Source organism: Acanthochromis polyacanthus, chromosome 17 (assembly GCF_021347895.1).
Source record: "Acanthochromis polyacanthus isolate Apoly-LR-REF ecotype Palm Island chromosome 17, KAUST_Apoly_ChrSc, whole genome shotgun sequence".
Classification (NCBI taxonomy): Eukaryota; Metazoa; Chordata; class Actinopteri; family Pomacentridae; genus Acanthochromis; species Acanthochromis polyacanthus.
In genome coordinates, this window is record NC_067129.1 from 26016976 (window position 1) to 26032314 (window position 15339).

Genomic DNA, 15339 nt, shown 5'->3' on the forward strand with positions numbered 1-15339 from the left:
TTACTAACTCAAACTGCCTTGGTAGTTCAGCCCTCTGTTCTGCTAAATGCTGTAAACACTAGGAAAGTTGCACCAGTCAGAATAGAACTGACTAATATTCATAACATACTGTGCAATAAATTGTTTGTTCACTTTGCAGTGTCTTTACCGCCCTGAGTTGTGCTTGCAGGTCTTTCAAAGGTGTAGCAAGAGCCACTATGTACAGAATATTAGAGATGAAACTGAGGTACTAAAGAAAAGTTTGAAACTGATTCACTGTTCTTTGTAAATGTTGATGACAGTAACATTATTATCAACTCCTCCCTCCCTCCGACTGGATATTGGCAGTGAGACAATGTGAAGATGGTGTTTTGAGAAGTTTTAGTGATTAAATCAACCTTGAAAGTCAGCCAAGATTGTGAGAAAATATACTGCTGGGACATTTCTGTTCTGTTCTCACTGAGCCAACAGCCTCTTTCCTTCTGTCCCTCCAGCTCTGCTGAGACCCAGATCTCTGTGACTGCAGCCTGGCCGAGGTCACGTTGATGCTGGTGGGCACTCCAGGGCTCTCTCACTGCCACCTGCTCCTGCACCGCTCCCACCTACTCACCCGCCATGGCTATGAGCAGTGACCCTGGCTGTGAGAGGCTGGACCCCGACTCTTCCACACAGGCCAGTAGTCTCACAGACATCATGGCTGCCATGACCACAAAAGACTTGGATGGCTCAGCTGCCAACAGCACGAGGAGCAGTGGGGCTCAGCAGGACGGGGCTCAGGGCAAGAGGACACACCCAATGCGGCCTCACCTGACTGGGAGGAAGCTGTCGCTGCAGGAGAGGGGTACCTACCTGTCAGGCTCTGGAGGAAGCTACACCCACATTTCCCCTCGTGTGGCTCGCAGGCCCACAGTGGAGTCTAAACGTGTCTCCATATCAGACTCTCAGGTGAGAACAACACTTGCGTTCGTTTTAACACTGTGGAGACACAAGACATGAGAGGTTTTCCTTTTACATCAGCAGCAGTGTAGATGTCAAGGCAGGTGTTGTCACAATTCTAGCCACTTTGCTCAAAAACAGAACAATCAAAAAGTTTTAAACTTCTTCCAAACCTTTCTTTCTGTCATCTATAGTGTGTGTGTGTGTGTGTGTGTGTGTGTGTGTGTGTGTGTGTGTGTGTGTGTGTGTGTGTGTGTGTGTGTGTGTGTGTGTGTGTGTGTGTGTGTGTGTGTGTGTGTGTGTGTGTGTGTGTGACTGTGTGTGACTGTGTGTGACTGTGTGTGACTGTGTGTGACTGTGTGACTGTCTCTGTGTGTGTGTGTGTGGCTGTGTGACTGTCTCTGTGTGTGTGTGTGTGGCTGTGTGACTGTCTCTGTGTGTGTGTGTGTGGCTGTGTGACTGTCTCTGTGTGTGTGGCTGTGTGACTGTCTCTGTGTGTGTGGCTGTGTGACTGTCTCTGTGTGTGTGTGGCTGGCTGTGTGACTGTCTCTGTGTGTGTGTGTGTGGCTGGCTGTGTGACTGTCTCTGTGTGTGTGTGTGTGTGTGTGGCTGGCTGTGTGACTGTCTCTGTGTGTGTGTGTGTGTGTGTGGCTGGCTGTGTGACTGTCTGTGTGTGTGTGTGTGTGTGTGGCTGGCTGTGTGACTGTCTGTGTGTGTGGCTGGCTGTGTGACTGTCTCTGTGTGTGTGTGTGTGTGTGTGTGTGTGTGTGTGTGTGTGTGTGCGTGGCTGGCTGTGTGACTGTCTCTGTGTGTGTGTGTGTGTGTGTGTGTGTGTGTGTGTGTGTGTGTGTGTGTGTGTGTGTGTGTGTGTGTGCGTGGCTGGCTGTGTGACTGTCTCTGTGTGTGTGTGTGTGTGTGTGTGTGTGTGTGTGCGTGGCTGGCTGTGTGACTGTCTCTGTGTGTATGTCTGTGTCTTAGGAAGTATGTTGTGGGGCAGGGTTTGGGAGGGATGTGGGCCATTGTCTTTTTATTGTTTTTTATTGTTTGTTTTTAACTTGTTAAGCACTTTGTGCTACTTTTGTATGAAAAGTGCTATAGAAATAAACTCTGATTGATTGATCTATAATCTTCTGATTTGGAATTCTGAAGATGAATTTCTACTTTTGGATATGACAGGTGGTACCATAGCAAGGAGTAAGAAAGCCACTTCATCATGCTCATGACAAAAGGTGTCAAAATCAGCGGCACACAGCTCGATACCTCTGACTTATCACAAATGATATGTGTTAAAGCATCATTAGCCCAGCCTCTTTCATGAATGTACATCCTATATCCGACTCTCCTCTCAGCACTGTGAGCAGATGTTTGCAATAATGACATGTGAGAGCTTTGTGTTCTGGCTGTGATACGTGAAATGTGTTACAGACAACACTGTGGAAGTGAGGAGCTGGGATGGGAACAGCTAATGACTTGTCATCATGCGGACCATTTGTATCTGTTTTCCTGCGTGCGCATGTCTGTCTATTTGACATGAAATACGATGTAGCTTTAGTCACAGCTGATGCTCTTCCTACTCTACATGCCGTAGTTTCAGATTTACATTTTGAGTTTGGGAAAGGCATTCCTTTTGCTGTGCTGTTATACTGGAAACTGCATCGATGCCATTTTTAATCCACATTCTGCAAAGAAATCCACACTGTCAAACCTGGGAAACTACCTGCCTCATTGCAAGCTTTCCAGAGCTTCACAGAAGCAGGAGTGAACTACCAACCACACAGTGATGCACACAGCACATAGCAACTGGAGGTGCACTGGCTCTAGGCTGTTTGTGTTTGCATACATTTTGGTGTGGGCATTTTTATATCCACATACTGTTTAGCAATTTCAAACAATCTAAGCAATTTGACACTTGTTTGGTGCATACTGTAGCTAGTTATTTTATCAGTGATGCCTTGCATTACATCATGTGAACTTTTTAGAGCATATTAAGCATCATTTTAGGGAAAACAGGTTTGCATCTGCGTAGCCGTGCCTATTGCAACTTAAAGAATTACTCTAATTTTCTTAATAAGAAAAAGGTTGTATTTAGAATCACGACTCATGTTTGGACGCTAAAATTAAAATTTTCTTGAGGCTGAAACCACAGGATAGTTAGCGTACGTTGGACACAATGAACATGATGGAAAAGCTAGCCAGCCTCAAAATAACAATGTGCACCCTTTAAGGCTCAATAATTGGCACAGTGTATGTTCATTCTTTGAATATCTCCAAGAAATGATTGCAACTGGCTAAGAAATAGTCCCACTCATATAGTAATCTTCTGCAAAAACCACATTAACTGTTGTTTTGACATGTACAGAATAACCAAGATATAATAAGTTAATGTTATTGATAGCTTTGGACAGAGCCAAGTTACCCGTTTCCACTATTTCCTTTATGCTATGCTAAGCTAACTTTGTGTGGTATTAATCCTTTTATCTAACTTTTGGCAACAAAGTTAAGAAGTGTATTTCTTTAAAGGGGATGTACTATTTTCTATTTTTATACAGTCATGGTAAAATTATTAGACCACCTTTGTTTTCTTCAATTTCTTGTTCATTTTAATGCCAAGGTACATTTGTTTGGACAAATATAATGATAACGACAAAAATAGCTCATTAGAGTTTAATTTAAGAGCTGATATTTAGCCTTTTCCATGGATGTCTTGATAATTACCAAAATCATTGAGTTCTTACATCAATAGCTATGGCATTGTACTACCAAAACAATGCTTTCAGGCATTTCATGTTTTCTTTTCCGTCTGTTTTAGTCACATGACACACACAGGAGTTAGTACTTGTTTTTGATGACTGCAGCCATGCATCTCGGCATGCTCTCCACCAGCTTCTGGCATTGTTCTGCTGTCACAGCAGCCCATTCCTGTTGCACAAATGCAAACACATTTGCTTTGTGTTACGTTTCTTGGTGTGTTTGTGTGCAGGTGGAGTTGGTTGTGTTTTTGTTCCTGTTCTCTTCTCTCTTAATTTTTTTTCTCAGGTTACGTCCGTTGGGAATGGCCAGGTACACCTGCAGCTACCTTGCAATCATAGACAGTTACAAATCAGCCAACCTGATCTTATCTTTGCCAGTGGGCCAGATCAGCGGCTAGGGTGTCGTGTTGGTGTCTCGCGTTCTGCTAGAATCAGAAGTGTGGCGGTTTGAGTTTGGAGCAGCTTTGTGTTAATTAGCTCGCCTTGTACTGAATCTTGGTTTTGTTTCCTTTTCGTAAAATAAATAATTTGTCTGCTACACTATCAATTTCCCTGCCTCCATACCCGGTTTTCTGCATATTTGTTACTCCCCTCATCCACTAGTTCTTGGGGACATAACATTTGTTTTTTGGCTTGTGGTTCTCTATTTTACGTTTGATGATTTTCCACAGGTTTTCATTTGGATTTAGATCCCGTGATTGTGTTGGCCAAGGGATGGTTTAAATGTCCTGGTTCTTCATCCAGGCTTTAACTGACCTTGCTGTGTGGCAAAGGGCATTGTCTTGTTGGAAAATCCAGTCATTCGAGGCAGGAAAGAGTTTTCCCACTGATGGAAGAAGACTGTTTTCCATGGTAGCCCTGTACATGGCCTGGTTCATTCATATTTTACACTATTGCATTTGCCCTGTTCCACCCATACTGAAACAACCCCAGATAGTCACTGATCCACCCCCATGTTTTACTTTTGGGGCAGACAGTCTGGTTTGTAGGCTTCTCCAGGCTTCCTCCTAACCGGTAAGTTGGCTGGAGTGGGCATCAACTGTAAATTGGATTCATCACTGAAGAGAACCTTAGCCCAATCATCAACAGTCCAATCCTTGTGATTCCTAGCAAAGCGTAACCAGGCTTTCGTTGATGAAAGGCTTCTACCATGCCCTGTGCGACTTCAGACCATCTTCAAGAAGCCAATTTCGAACTGTCCTTGCTGAACAAGTCACATTTCTCTCTTCATTTCGCTCTTCAATGGCTGTGCAAAGTTGTTGGATATTGGCGGGGACTGGTACACGCTGTCGTATACGCCGATCCAGAGCATCCCAAACATGCTCAATGGGTGATATGTCCGGTGAGTATGCTGGCCATGCAAGAACTGGGACGTTTTCAGCTTCCAAGAATTGTGTACAGATCCTTGCAACATGGGGCCGTGCATTATCCTGCTGCAACATGAGGTGATGTTCTTGGATGTATGACAGAACAATGGGCTTCAGGATCTCATCACGGTATCTCTGTGCATTCAAAATGCCATCAATAAAATGCACGTGTTCTTCATCCATAACAGACGCCTGTCCATACCATAACCCCACCGCCACTATGGGCCACTCCATCCACAACATTGACATCAGAAATCCGCTCACCCACATGATGCCACACAGGCTGTCTGCCATCTGCCATGTACAGTGTAAACCGGGATTCATCCGTGAAGAGAACACCTCTCCAATGTGCCAGACGCCATCGAATGTGAGCATTTGCCCACTCAAGTCGGTTATGACGATGAACTGGAGTCAGGTCGAGACCCTGATGAGGACGACGAGCATGCAGATGAGCTTCTCTGAGACGGTTTCTGACAGTTTGTGCAGAAATTCTTTGGTTATGCAAACCCATTGTTTCAGCAGCTGTCAGTGGCTGGTCTCAGACCATCTTGGAGGTGAATATGTTGGATGCGGAGGTCCTGGGCTGGTGTGGTTACACGTGGTCTGCGGTTGTGAGGCTGGTTGGATGTACTGCCAAATTCTCTGAAACACCTTTGGAGATGGCTTATGGTAGAGAAATGAACATTCAATACACCAGTAACAGCTCTGGTTGACATTCCTGCTGTCAGCATGCCAATTGCACGCTCCCTCAAATCTTACCACATCTGTGGCATTGTGCTGTGTGATGAAACTGCACATTTCAGAGTGGCCTTTTATTGTGGGCAGTCTAAGGCACACCTGTGCACTAATCATGGTGTCTAATCAGCATCTTGATATGGCACACCTGTGAGGTGGGATGGATTATCTCAGCAAAGGAGAAGTGCTCACTATCACAGATTTAGACAGATTTGTGAACAATATTGGCGAGAAATGGTGATATTGTGTATGTGGAAAAAGTTTTAGATCTTTAAGTTCATCTCATAAAAAATGGAAGCAAAAACAAGTGTTGCATTTATATTTTTTTTGAGTGTACCTTTAGTGATACTCTGCATTAATATGATCAAGAAATTGAAGAAAACAAGGGTAGTCTAATATTTTTTCCAAGATTGTATATGTTACAAAGTTAGATGTTCAAAGTAAAGTCTCCTAATTAAATTCTAGGTTTTTTATATGATCCGCTTTTTGCCGCATGTTTTACAATTTGCATTTAGAACTTCCACACTGGCACGAGGATAAGACCGTGCTAACAAGTACTGGGTGTTGTCAAAACAAAGGGGTCTTCTGCGGATGGAGTCATGAACCCTTTAAACATATCTATGAATCCAAATTTATATCCCTTTTCCTTGGTTGAAGCATTCCCTGCAGTAATATGTAGTTCATATCACATGAAACTTCATGACCCTTCCAATGTGACTAATTTCTTGCCTGTTAGACAAAATGTTTGGTGGCAAAAAACAATAGCATCAATTTTAATTAGAGCTACAATTTGCTTACAGCTCTATGTCCATCTGCACACCAATTACTTTTGTTTTAATGACTCGCTCATGACCTTGAAGAAAGAAAAGAATTGGAGCTTTGTAAGGATTGGAAACATTGAAAACAATTCCTTTTGTAACCAAAATATTTTTTCTCTTGATATGAAGATTTAAATAAATCTGTAAATATTATCACATCATATGGCGAAGATGTGGATTGCCTAGACTGCTCTGAAAAAAACAGGATACAGCATTTGTGGTTAGCCCTTAACATCACCAAGAAACAGTTAGTATTTACAAGTAAAGGAAGTGAAATTACCCTGAAAACAGCTTACGGTTCATAGGGTTAAAGAGCCTAATACTGCTTGTTTCAGGCCGAGGCTCAAGTGAGGGTCATATGATAGCCAGTATCAGATGCATTTTTTTGAACTGTGAATCGTGTACAGCTACTCTGGCGGAGTCTTAGAATAAAAATATAGAGAGCTGGAAATAAACATAATATGGCCCCTTGAAAATGTCAAACTATTCACTTAAAACAGAACCTCTGGGGGCGGTTCTGGATATATTATTAACACTGATGATCATCATATAGAAAATATGCAGTTGAAAACCTTAAATATCAGTCTGGTATGAATTTACTCATTCAAACTAGCAGAGGTATTATGTGGCTATGGGTGACTCCTGAGTCTCCATTTTCCTTTTGCTTTTTCCAATTCAGAGTGAGCATTAAAAATTCATGACATCTGTCAGGACGTGGAACCCCTCTGAATTTAACAGATTGCTGCCACAGACTTGCAGACCTGTCATTGCATCCATTCCTATCTGAAAATGGAGTTGCAGCTATCACCCTGAACTGTAAAAACTCAGTGTTGCTTGTATTTGGCTCCTTTCACTGGATCTACAGTTTGACACAACAGAGAGAGGGAGGAACTTTCCCTGCTCTCAGGAACATCGGTAATGACTGACATTTCTTGAGACCTGAGAGGAATATGTAGCAGACATTTTTCAGTTTGTTCCTTTCTTTTAGTGTTGCCAGGTACACTGAAATTTCCATACATTTCACTGTTATGTAAAATTACAATGGGTAACAGAATGTGAAAATAAATTAGAATGAGTTACACCTATATGTTTTCAATTTCACCTTTACTAAGAACAATGAGAATGAGAAAAAGATCCTTACTGAGTAATTTGCGAAACCCTGCGTCAAACCAGTGAGCAACGTGAGAAACAGCATTTGCTGATGTATCTCAGACTGTTTTGTACACATTGTGTACACATAATTTTCTCCCATCATAGGAACTGAGATGACTTTATAACACAAAACTTCTTTGTTATATGGTTTAGAATTGGGATTAAAACAGAACTATCAAAAATAAAGAAAGTTAGATGTGTGCCTTCATGTTTGTGTAAAAACAGAACACAGTTTATGTAAGGATTTCTCCAGGACTAAATGAACAATTACATTGACCAATAATGTTTTAAATGTGTGTATGGACATTTCAGAATCACAAGAATGTCTTTGTCATTGTATGAGAATAACGAAATTGAAAATGCAGTCCTTAAGGTGCATAAAAAAATACAAAACAAAACACATAACATGTAAGACCATCCATATACAAGCATTCTTACAAAACATTTATAAAAGCATCCAGTGAAAATCTATTAAACACTAGAATTACTTAATGTGCCCTGTGTTTAGGGCATTTAGATAGAAATTGTTTCTGAGTCTGTTTGTTTTCAGAGCTGTAACGAAGTTCAAACCGGTGATGGCCGGATGGGAGGGGTCTCTGATTATATTTTGTGCCTTTCTGAGAGAGCGAGAGCTGTACAGTTCATCAAGGGAAGGCAGAGGACAACCGATGATTTTCTCAGTTGTATTGACGAACGTCTGGAGAGCCTTCCTGTCTGCTATTGTGCAGCTGGCAAACCAAACACACATGCACTAAGTGAGAACACTCTATGGAGCAGAATTAGGCCACCAGCAGTCTTTGCAGCAGGTTGTTGCTCCTGAGGACCATCAGGAAGTGCAGCCTCTTCACAATGGTTGCTGTGTTTGCGCTCCAGGTCAGGTCGTCCTTAATGTGCACACCCAAGAAGCGAACATCAGAAACCCTCTCCACAGAGTCCCCATAAAGGAGCAGTGGTTGAATGTCTGCCTTCTTCTTTCTGTAGTTCACAAAAATCTCCTTTGTTTTGGTTATTTTCAGGCCCAAGTTGTTCTGTTGACACCAGTGGAGCGGAGTTTTTTAGGTCCCATGTGACATAAATGGTTTTATGTTCAGTTCCATGAGAGTCTGCATGGACCTTTCCACAGCTGTCTGTATGCAGCCCAAAGTTATCAGGATGACCGCTGTCCCACAAGGGTAGTAATGTGCATTCTCAGCAGTAATGTTCATGTGTTCATACACCAACCTACTGTGCATGTATGGAACAGTCTTCCAAGTGGACTGGACTGGAGTATAATAATAACGGTCATGCATCCATAATTTCTGTAGCTGTCCATTTGCATGCAATTACTAGCAGTTCAGTGAGAAACAGTCAGTATGTGCAGTGGTCCGCTAGGGTCTGGTGCAGCTTTTGCTTAATTATGTAAAGTGATGAAAGAGCTGACAGTTTGAGAGATTTTTGGAGGGAATTCCAATTGATTGCTGCAGCAAAGCGGAAGGAATTCTGGCCAAAGACAGTGTGAACCTTGCCAACCCACCAGATTGTAAAGGTCACAATGGTTGGTGGAGAAAGGTGCACCGGTAGCAAGACAGATGGCTGAGTGATAGACCTGCATCAAACCTATTAAGGACACACTTAGGGGCCATTTTACATTATGGCATGGCCGTAGTCAAACATGGGGAGGATGGTCGTCTTCACAAGAGTGCTTTTGGCAGAGCATGTAAAGGAGGACTTAGTACAGCAAAGGAACTCCAGTCTAGATTTGATTTTAGCCTGTAGAATATTGATGTGAGAAGTGAAAGAAAGTGAACAGTCCAGCCAGAGGCCATGGTACTTGTAGGAGTTGACGAACTCCAGATCTGAACCATCTGCACAGTTGATCTTTGGGGGGCTGGAGACACTGTTTGTCCAGTTGAATAACATACATTTTGTTTTCTTGGAATTGAGGCACAAGTGAAGGTCATAAAAAGACTCCTCGACTGAAGTAAGGCTGAGTTGAAGGGTAGATGCAGCAGAGTGAATGGGCCAGTGAAGTACATAATGGTGCCATCAGCATAGAGGTGTATCCGGGAGGCATCAATAGCCTTGGCCACATTATTTATGCAGATGGAGAACAAAGTAGGGCCCAAGATGGAGCCTGGAGATACGCCCTTAGCTATAATCAGGGGTTCTGGCATAAAGTTCTCTAAATCCTTGCTATTTCCGATTATTAAGGCAGATGGCAAACCAGTGAATACAGCTTGAGGATAGGCCAATGCTAGAGATCCTTTGCAGAAGGATTGTGTCATCTACTGAATCGAAGCCATTGGCCATGTCTATAAAGGTGGCTATGCAGACCTGCTTATTGTTCATAGTGGTGAAGATGACATCGAGGACCTTCAGGGTAGCAGCGATGTACCCAGGGCCAGTTCTGAAACTTGACTGCAAATCTGACAGGATATGGGTCAAGTTAATGAAATGGCTGAGCTGCTTGTGAAATAGCCTCTACATGATTTTGGCCAGGCAAGGCAAGATGGAGATTGGCCTGTAACAGTTGGGGTCAGAGCCAGAACGTTTGAGGAGAGGGATGATTATGGCTAATTTGCAGTCAGAAGGGAAAAGTGACAAAGAAATAGAAAAGTTAAACAAGTGCGTAATTGGAGCAGCAATGGTGGAGGCAACTACTTTTAAAAATAAGGGGTTGATCCTTTCAGAACTGGAAGATTTGTTAGAATCCAGCTTGGAAAGGTCCTCCATTGCTTCTGAGAACAAGATTGGTTGTAGAGGGAAGCTGACATCACTGGAAGGAGGAGGGTTTTATGAATGAGCAGTGTCGAAGACCAGAGCAGTAAAGACCCAGAAGAATTCATGAAATGTTGGTTGAAGAGCAAGGCCATACATGACTTATCAGTGACCATTACACTACCAGTCAAAAGTTTGGACACACAATGCTATATATTTATTTGTTTTATTTTCTACATTGTAGATTAATACCGAAGATTAACACTTTTGTTTACAGCATAATTCCAGATGTATTCTCATATAGTTTAATTGCCTTCAGTATTATCTACCACGTATAAACTCGTTAAATAAAAACCATTGAATGAGAAGATATGTCTAAACTTTTGACCGGTCGTGTACACCAGATTTCATGAAGACAGGAAGGTGGGGAGAAGTAAGTTTGTTTTCCATAGACTGGACTGTTTTTCAAAACTTCTTGACGTTAGAGCTACAACCTGTGTCACGAATGGGACAGGTGTGAACCCATGCAGCAGGCAGACAGGTGATTTGAAGAAAACAAGGTTTAATTGGTTAAACTGAAATAAACACGCAAAATGCAGAAGCACAGGAACAAACAGAAAGGTAATGAAAACTAAACTAAAAGCGGCGAACCAGTCGGCCGTGGTGAGAATTAGATAATATAACAGAACCAAGGGCGGACCCGAAGGCCGAGGAAAAACTAAACATAAATCAAAACTAACCTAAGAGGTAACTCACAAAAAGTCCAGCCATCGGGAGACGGAGTCGGAGGGGGGAAGAGACTGAGAAGCAGACGGGGAATTGGGTGCAAACGGAGCAGAGGTAATTACAGGCAAGGCAGACACAAACATCCAGGAAGTGGGAGATGCGTAGCGGAGAATAGTCCGAACGGAACAGACAGAGTCCAAGCAGGATGACTGACTGAGGAGAGCCTTCATGAGCGGGGAGAGTAGTCCAATGCTGCAGCGCTGAGCAACGTCTCGAGTTCTGTTTTATACAGCGCTGATCAGTAATTACTGCCGGCTGCGTCCTCAGCGCAGCCGCTCATCATGAAGGTAATTAATCAGTTTGCCGTAGCAAGAGGGCGTGACAACCTGAGAATTTCTCCATGAAGTCTTTGGTTTTGACTGTCCTGATCGCCTGCATGGTTTTATTCCTACATTGCTTAAAAGCAAGCCAGTCGACAGGAGACTGGGAGCACCTGGCTCTCCACCAAAAGGCATTTTTCTGATGGATCAAGTCAGCCAGGTCAGGGGAAAACCAGAGGCTGTGGCGATTCTTGATCCTGAATCTTTTCATGGGGGCGTGTTTGTCAATGATCGTCTTGAATGAATCTTTATAATAAGACCAAGCATCATCAATAGAGGGAATTAAGTTAATTCTGGCCCAGATCACAGCTACCATACCATGTAGAAAGGCCTGAATGTCAAACTTCTTCAGTGAGCGTTTTTTCACGGTCACAGTTGGGCGTTGGACTGAGAGACTATGGCGAATGCCTGCTGTAGCACAGTAATCACTCAGGTCTTGATAGAAGACACTAGATTGGTATTTGGATGGCATGCTGGTCAGGATAAGGTCTGTCAATGTGGCAGCTGAGGGAGATTTTCAATTATATCTGGTTGACTCAGATGTAATTTGAAATAGGCTTTGGGCGCCAAATTGTTGTGAAACTAAATCAGATTGGTTGGACACATCTTAGTTTAAATCATCCATAAGGACAAACTCAGAGATGTGAGGAGCCACAAATTCACTGAGAGGTGTTAGTGCGCAAGCTGGGGCAGAGGGTGGTCTATAGCAAGCTGCAACTGAGAGAGAAAAGTTTTTTAATAGTTTACTCTTTAACACTAGCAATTCAAATTGCTTTGGAATGGACTTACTCAGGGATACAAAGCATTGCAAAGATAACCACACCCCAAGCCTTAGTGCCTCTATCCTGGCAAAAAAACCCATTATGGCCTGGTGTTAAGATTTCAGAGTTGGTAACACTATTCTTGAACCATGATTCTGAGACAGAAAAAATACCTGGGTTAGCAGTGTGTACCCAAGACTTTAATAGATCAAGTTTAGATTATAAACTACGGATATTGACATGTAAAAAGCCCAAGGATTTGCATTCACAGAAATCAGTAAATGTCAAATTAGAAACAATAGGATGAGCATCACCATTAGTAGGCTCTGCATTTGGATGAACATTGACAGATATAAACATCATGAAGATTATTAACATTCGTTGGAAAACAGTGCCAAACTATTGTACTTATGCATCAGTCAAAGAGGGCTTCATTAAAATTAAAGAGAAAGACTCAGTGAGCGGGCTGCACAGTGGAGTACTGGTTAGCACTTTCACCTTGCAGCAAGAAGATCCCCAGTTCAAATCCCGGCCTGGGCCTGGGATCTTTCTGCATGGAGTTTGCATGTTCTCCCTGTGTATGCATGGGTTTACTTCGGGCACTCTGGCTTCCTCCCACAGTCCAAAAATATGCTGAGGTTAATTGATTACTCTAAATTGCCCGTAGGTGTGAAGGTGAGTGTGATTGTTTGTCTGTATATGTAGTCCTGTGACAGACTGGCGACCTGTCCAGGGTGTCCCCAGCCTTCAGCTGAGATAGGCTTCAGCACCCCCCGTGACCCTAGTGAGGATAAAGCAGTGTATAGAGAATGGATGGATGGAGAATCAGTGAGCTGCTGCAGTAGCTTGTAAAAGAATGATGGAATAAGACATAATACATAACAAGTGGGGAGACCAACAGTCATTGTAATCCAGAAAGATAAGCTGTCCCTGGGTGGTAAACTGAAGTCTAATTTACTGCCGTAGCAAATAGAAGGTGTGACTATTGTATCATGAGAGGGGGGAGGTCTTGAGATAGTAAGGGACTCAGGACTCAAGCGCAGAGAAAAGAAAAGCAATGTAATGAGAACAAGCACCATCTTTACTAGAGGTTCAGTCTGTAGCAGGTGGGAGACCAGGTTGAAGCTAGTGGAGGTCCGGGCTATAGCAGGTGGACGACCAGGCCTGGCCAGTCTGAAGTTAACCGAGGCCCAGACTGTAGCAAGCTGGGCCAGGCCAGACTGAAGCTAGCTGAGGTCCAGGCAATAGCAGGTGGAGTGCCAGGCCAGGCTAAAGTTAGTCAAGGTCCAGGCTGTAGCAGCTGGGAGGCCAGACTGAAGCCAGCAGAGGTCCAGGCTGTGACGGACGAAAATCCAGACCAGGCTAAGGAGATCCAGGCTGTAGCAGGTGCAAGATCAGCCCAGTCTAAAGGTAGAAGAGATCCAGGCTGTAGCAGACAAAAAGTACATTACAGGCTGAAGAGGTCCAGGCTGTGGCAGGTGGAATATCAGGTCAGGCTAAAGCTAGCAGAGTTTCAGGCTTTAGTAGGCGTAGGCCAGACCAGGATAGAGCTAGCAGAGGTCCAGACAGTCACAGGTGGAAGCCCAGGGTGAGGCTAGTCAGATAGCCCTGCTAGCAGGTAGACAGAGAGCAGGAGGCTTATTTTCAGAAGCAGAATTCTTTCTTCTTTGTGTATTTTAAAGTCTCTCAAAGCAGCGAAGTATGCGCTTCTTGGTCATAAAAGCAAACCTTCATTGACTGACTGTTAGTTTAAATTTGGAGACTTACTAAAACACTCTAAGAAGTGAAGAAATTCAGAGCATACTGAAAAATGCAGGACTAAGCTGGTGGCCATGATCAAGGCTTAACAAGAATAGACAGCTATATACTGATTGGAGGAAAAAAAATCACAAAATCCACTAACAGGAAACTGGACATTTTCACTGGATCTAATCTAGCAGGACTCTGACTACTCTGTGTGACTGTGCAAAGTAGATTTTTGCAGTCCTTCACTGATGAGTATCTGCTTGTACTTGTCTCCACAGCCTGAAACATTTTGCCAGCTTTTACACCAGAATGGATGAACATAAAACACTTTATGTCTGACTAACTGTATGTTAAAACTAGCTGTGGAGGAAATCATTTCTGTCATTTACGCCAGAATATAATGTGTAACGTTGCATAGAATAAACTGTCTTTTTTAAATTTTCCTTCTGCTATTGTACCAATATATCAAAAATGGATTTTAAAGTAACAGCTTGCTGAAATTCTTTTACACTTATGCTTTCATAAATACCATCAAACACAAGTTCCACTTTTTATCACATACATGCTCCTTATTTGTCATAACGCATGGCCTTTGATTTTTCAAATGGCATGGTGGCAGTGATCTATTTGCTATGCACTGATATTGATCAGTTGTTGAGTAATGGATGGAGAGTTTGGTATAGATCAGATAACAGCGGAGGACAAAGCGAGCTGTGAAGGGAAATAGGCAATGGCTGGGGGCTGCACTCTTAATGTAAAGCAAAATTGTAAGGTGACAGCAGGAGCAAAAAGGGCCTCTAAAGATTTAATGAGGCCCAGTGAAGCATCTGAGTTTTATTTATACATGCAGGGTGTGCATGTGTAGCAGATGTATTTAAGGGTTTCTGCATGGGCCTCTTTATCCATCCACCCTCACAGAGTATTAACTGCAATGCTGCATCCACTGCACATGTGCCGACTGTGAACCCAGTGGAAGTCCTCTCAGACAATCCCTCCTGCTGCTCTTTTCTTTGGATTCTCCACATTTGCCTTTCCTCTTTATCCTTCACTGCCCTATTTTCTTTGCTTTTTTTTTTTTTTATCTCCCTTCAACCAATCAAAGCAATCCTTTTCTAAGTTGCATCCACCTTCCAAAACTCCCATCTTTTATTCTATCTCTCCCCCTTTGTTATAATCCCTGAACACAGTACATCACACTATCATACCCTACAGTGCATAACCCTCCACTGCACAATCCTCACATCCCCTGCAGTACCAGCAGTAATATTCCAGTACAGGCTACATAACCAACA

General features: G+C 43.0%; 1 protein-coding gene across 3 annotated transcripts in view; it reads left to right on the top strand.

Moving 5' to 3' along the window:
- The window catches only part of camkk1a (calcium/calmodulin-dependent protein kinase kinase 1, alpha a), a 110597-nt gene that overhangs the window by 27078 nt on the left and 68180 nt on the right, over positions 1-15339 (top strand). For all 3 annotated transcript variants that reach the window (XR_007937263.1, XM_022205988.2, XM_022205989.2), the window contains exon 2: positions 474-924. Coding sequence is in view for 2 of the 3 variants with exons in the window: in XM_022205988.2 (XP_022061680.1) it covers positions 595-924 (330 nt within the window). In the remaining variant the exon portion in view is untranslated. The remainder of the gene's footprint in view (positions 1-473; positions 925-15339) is intronic.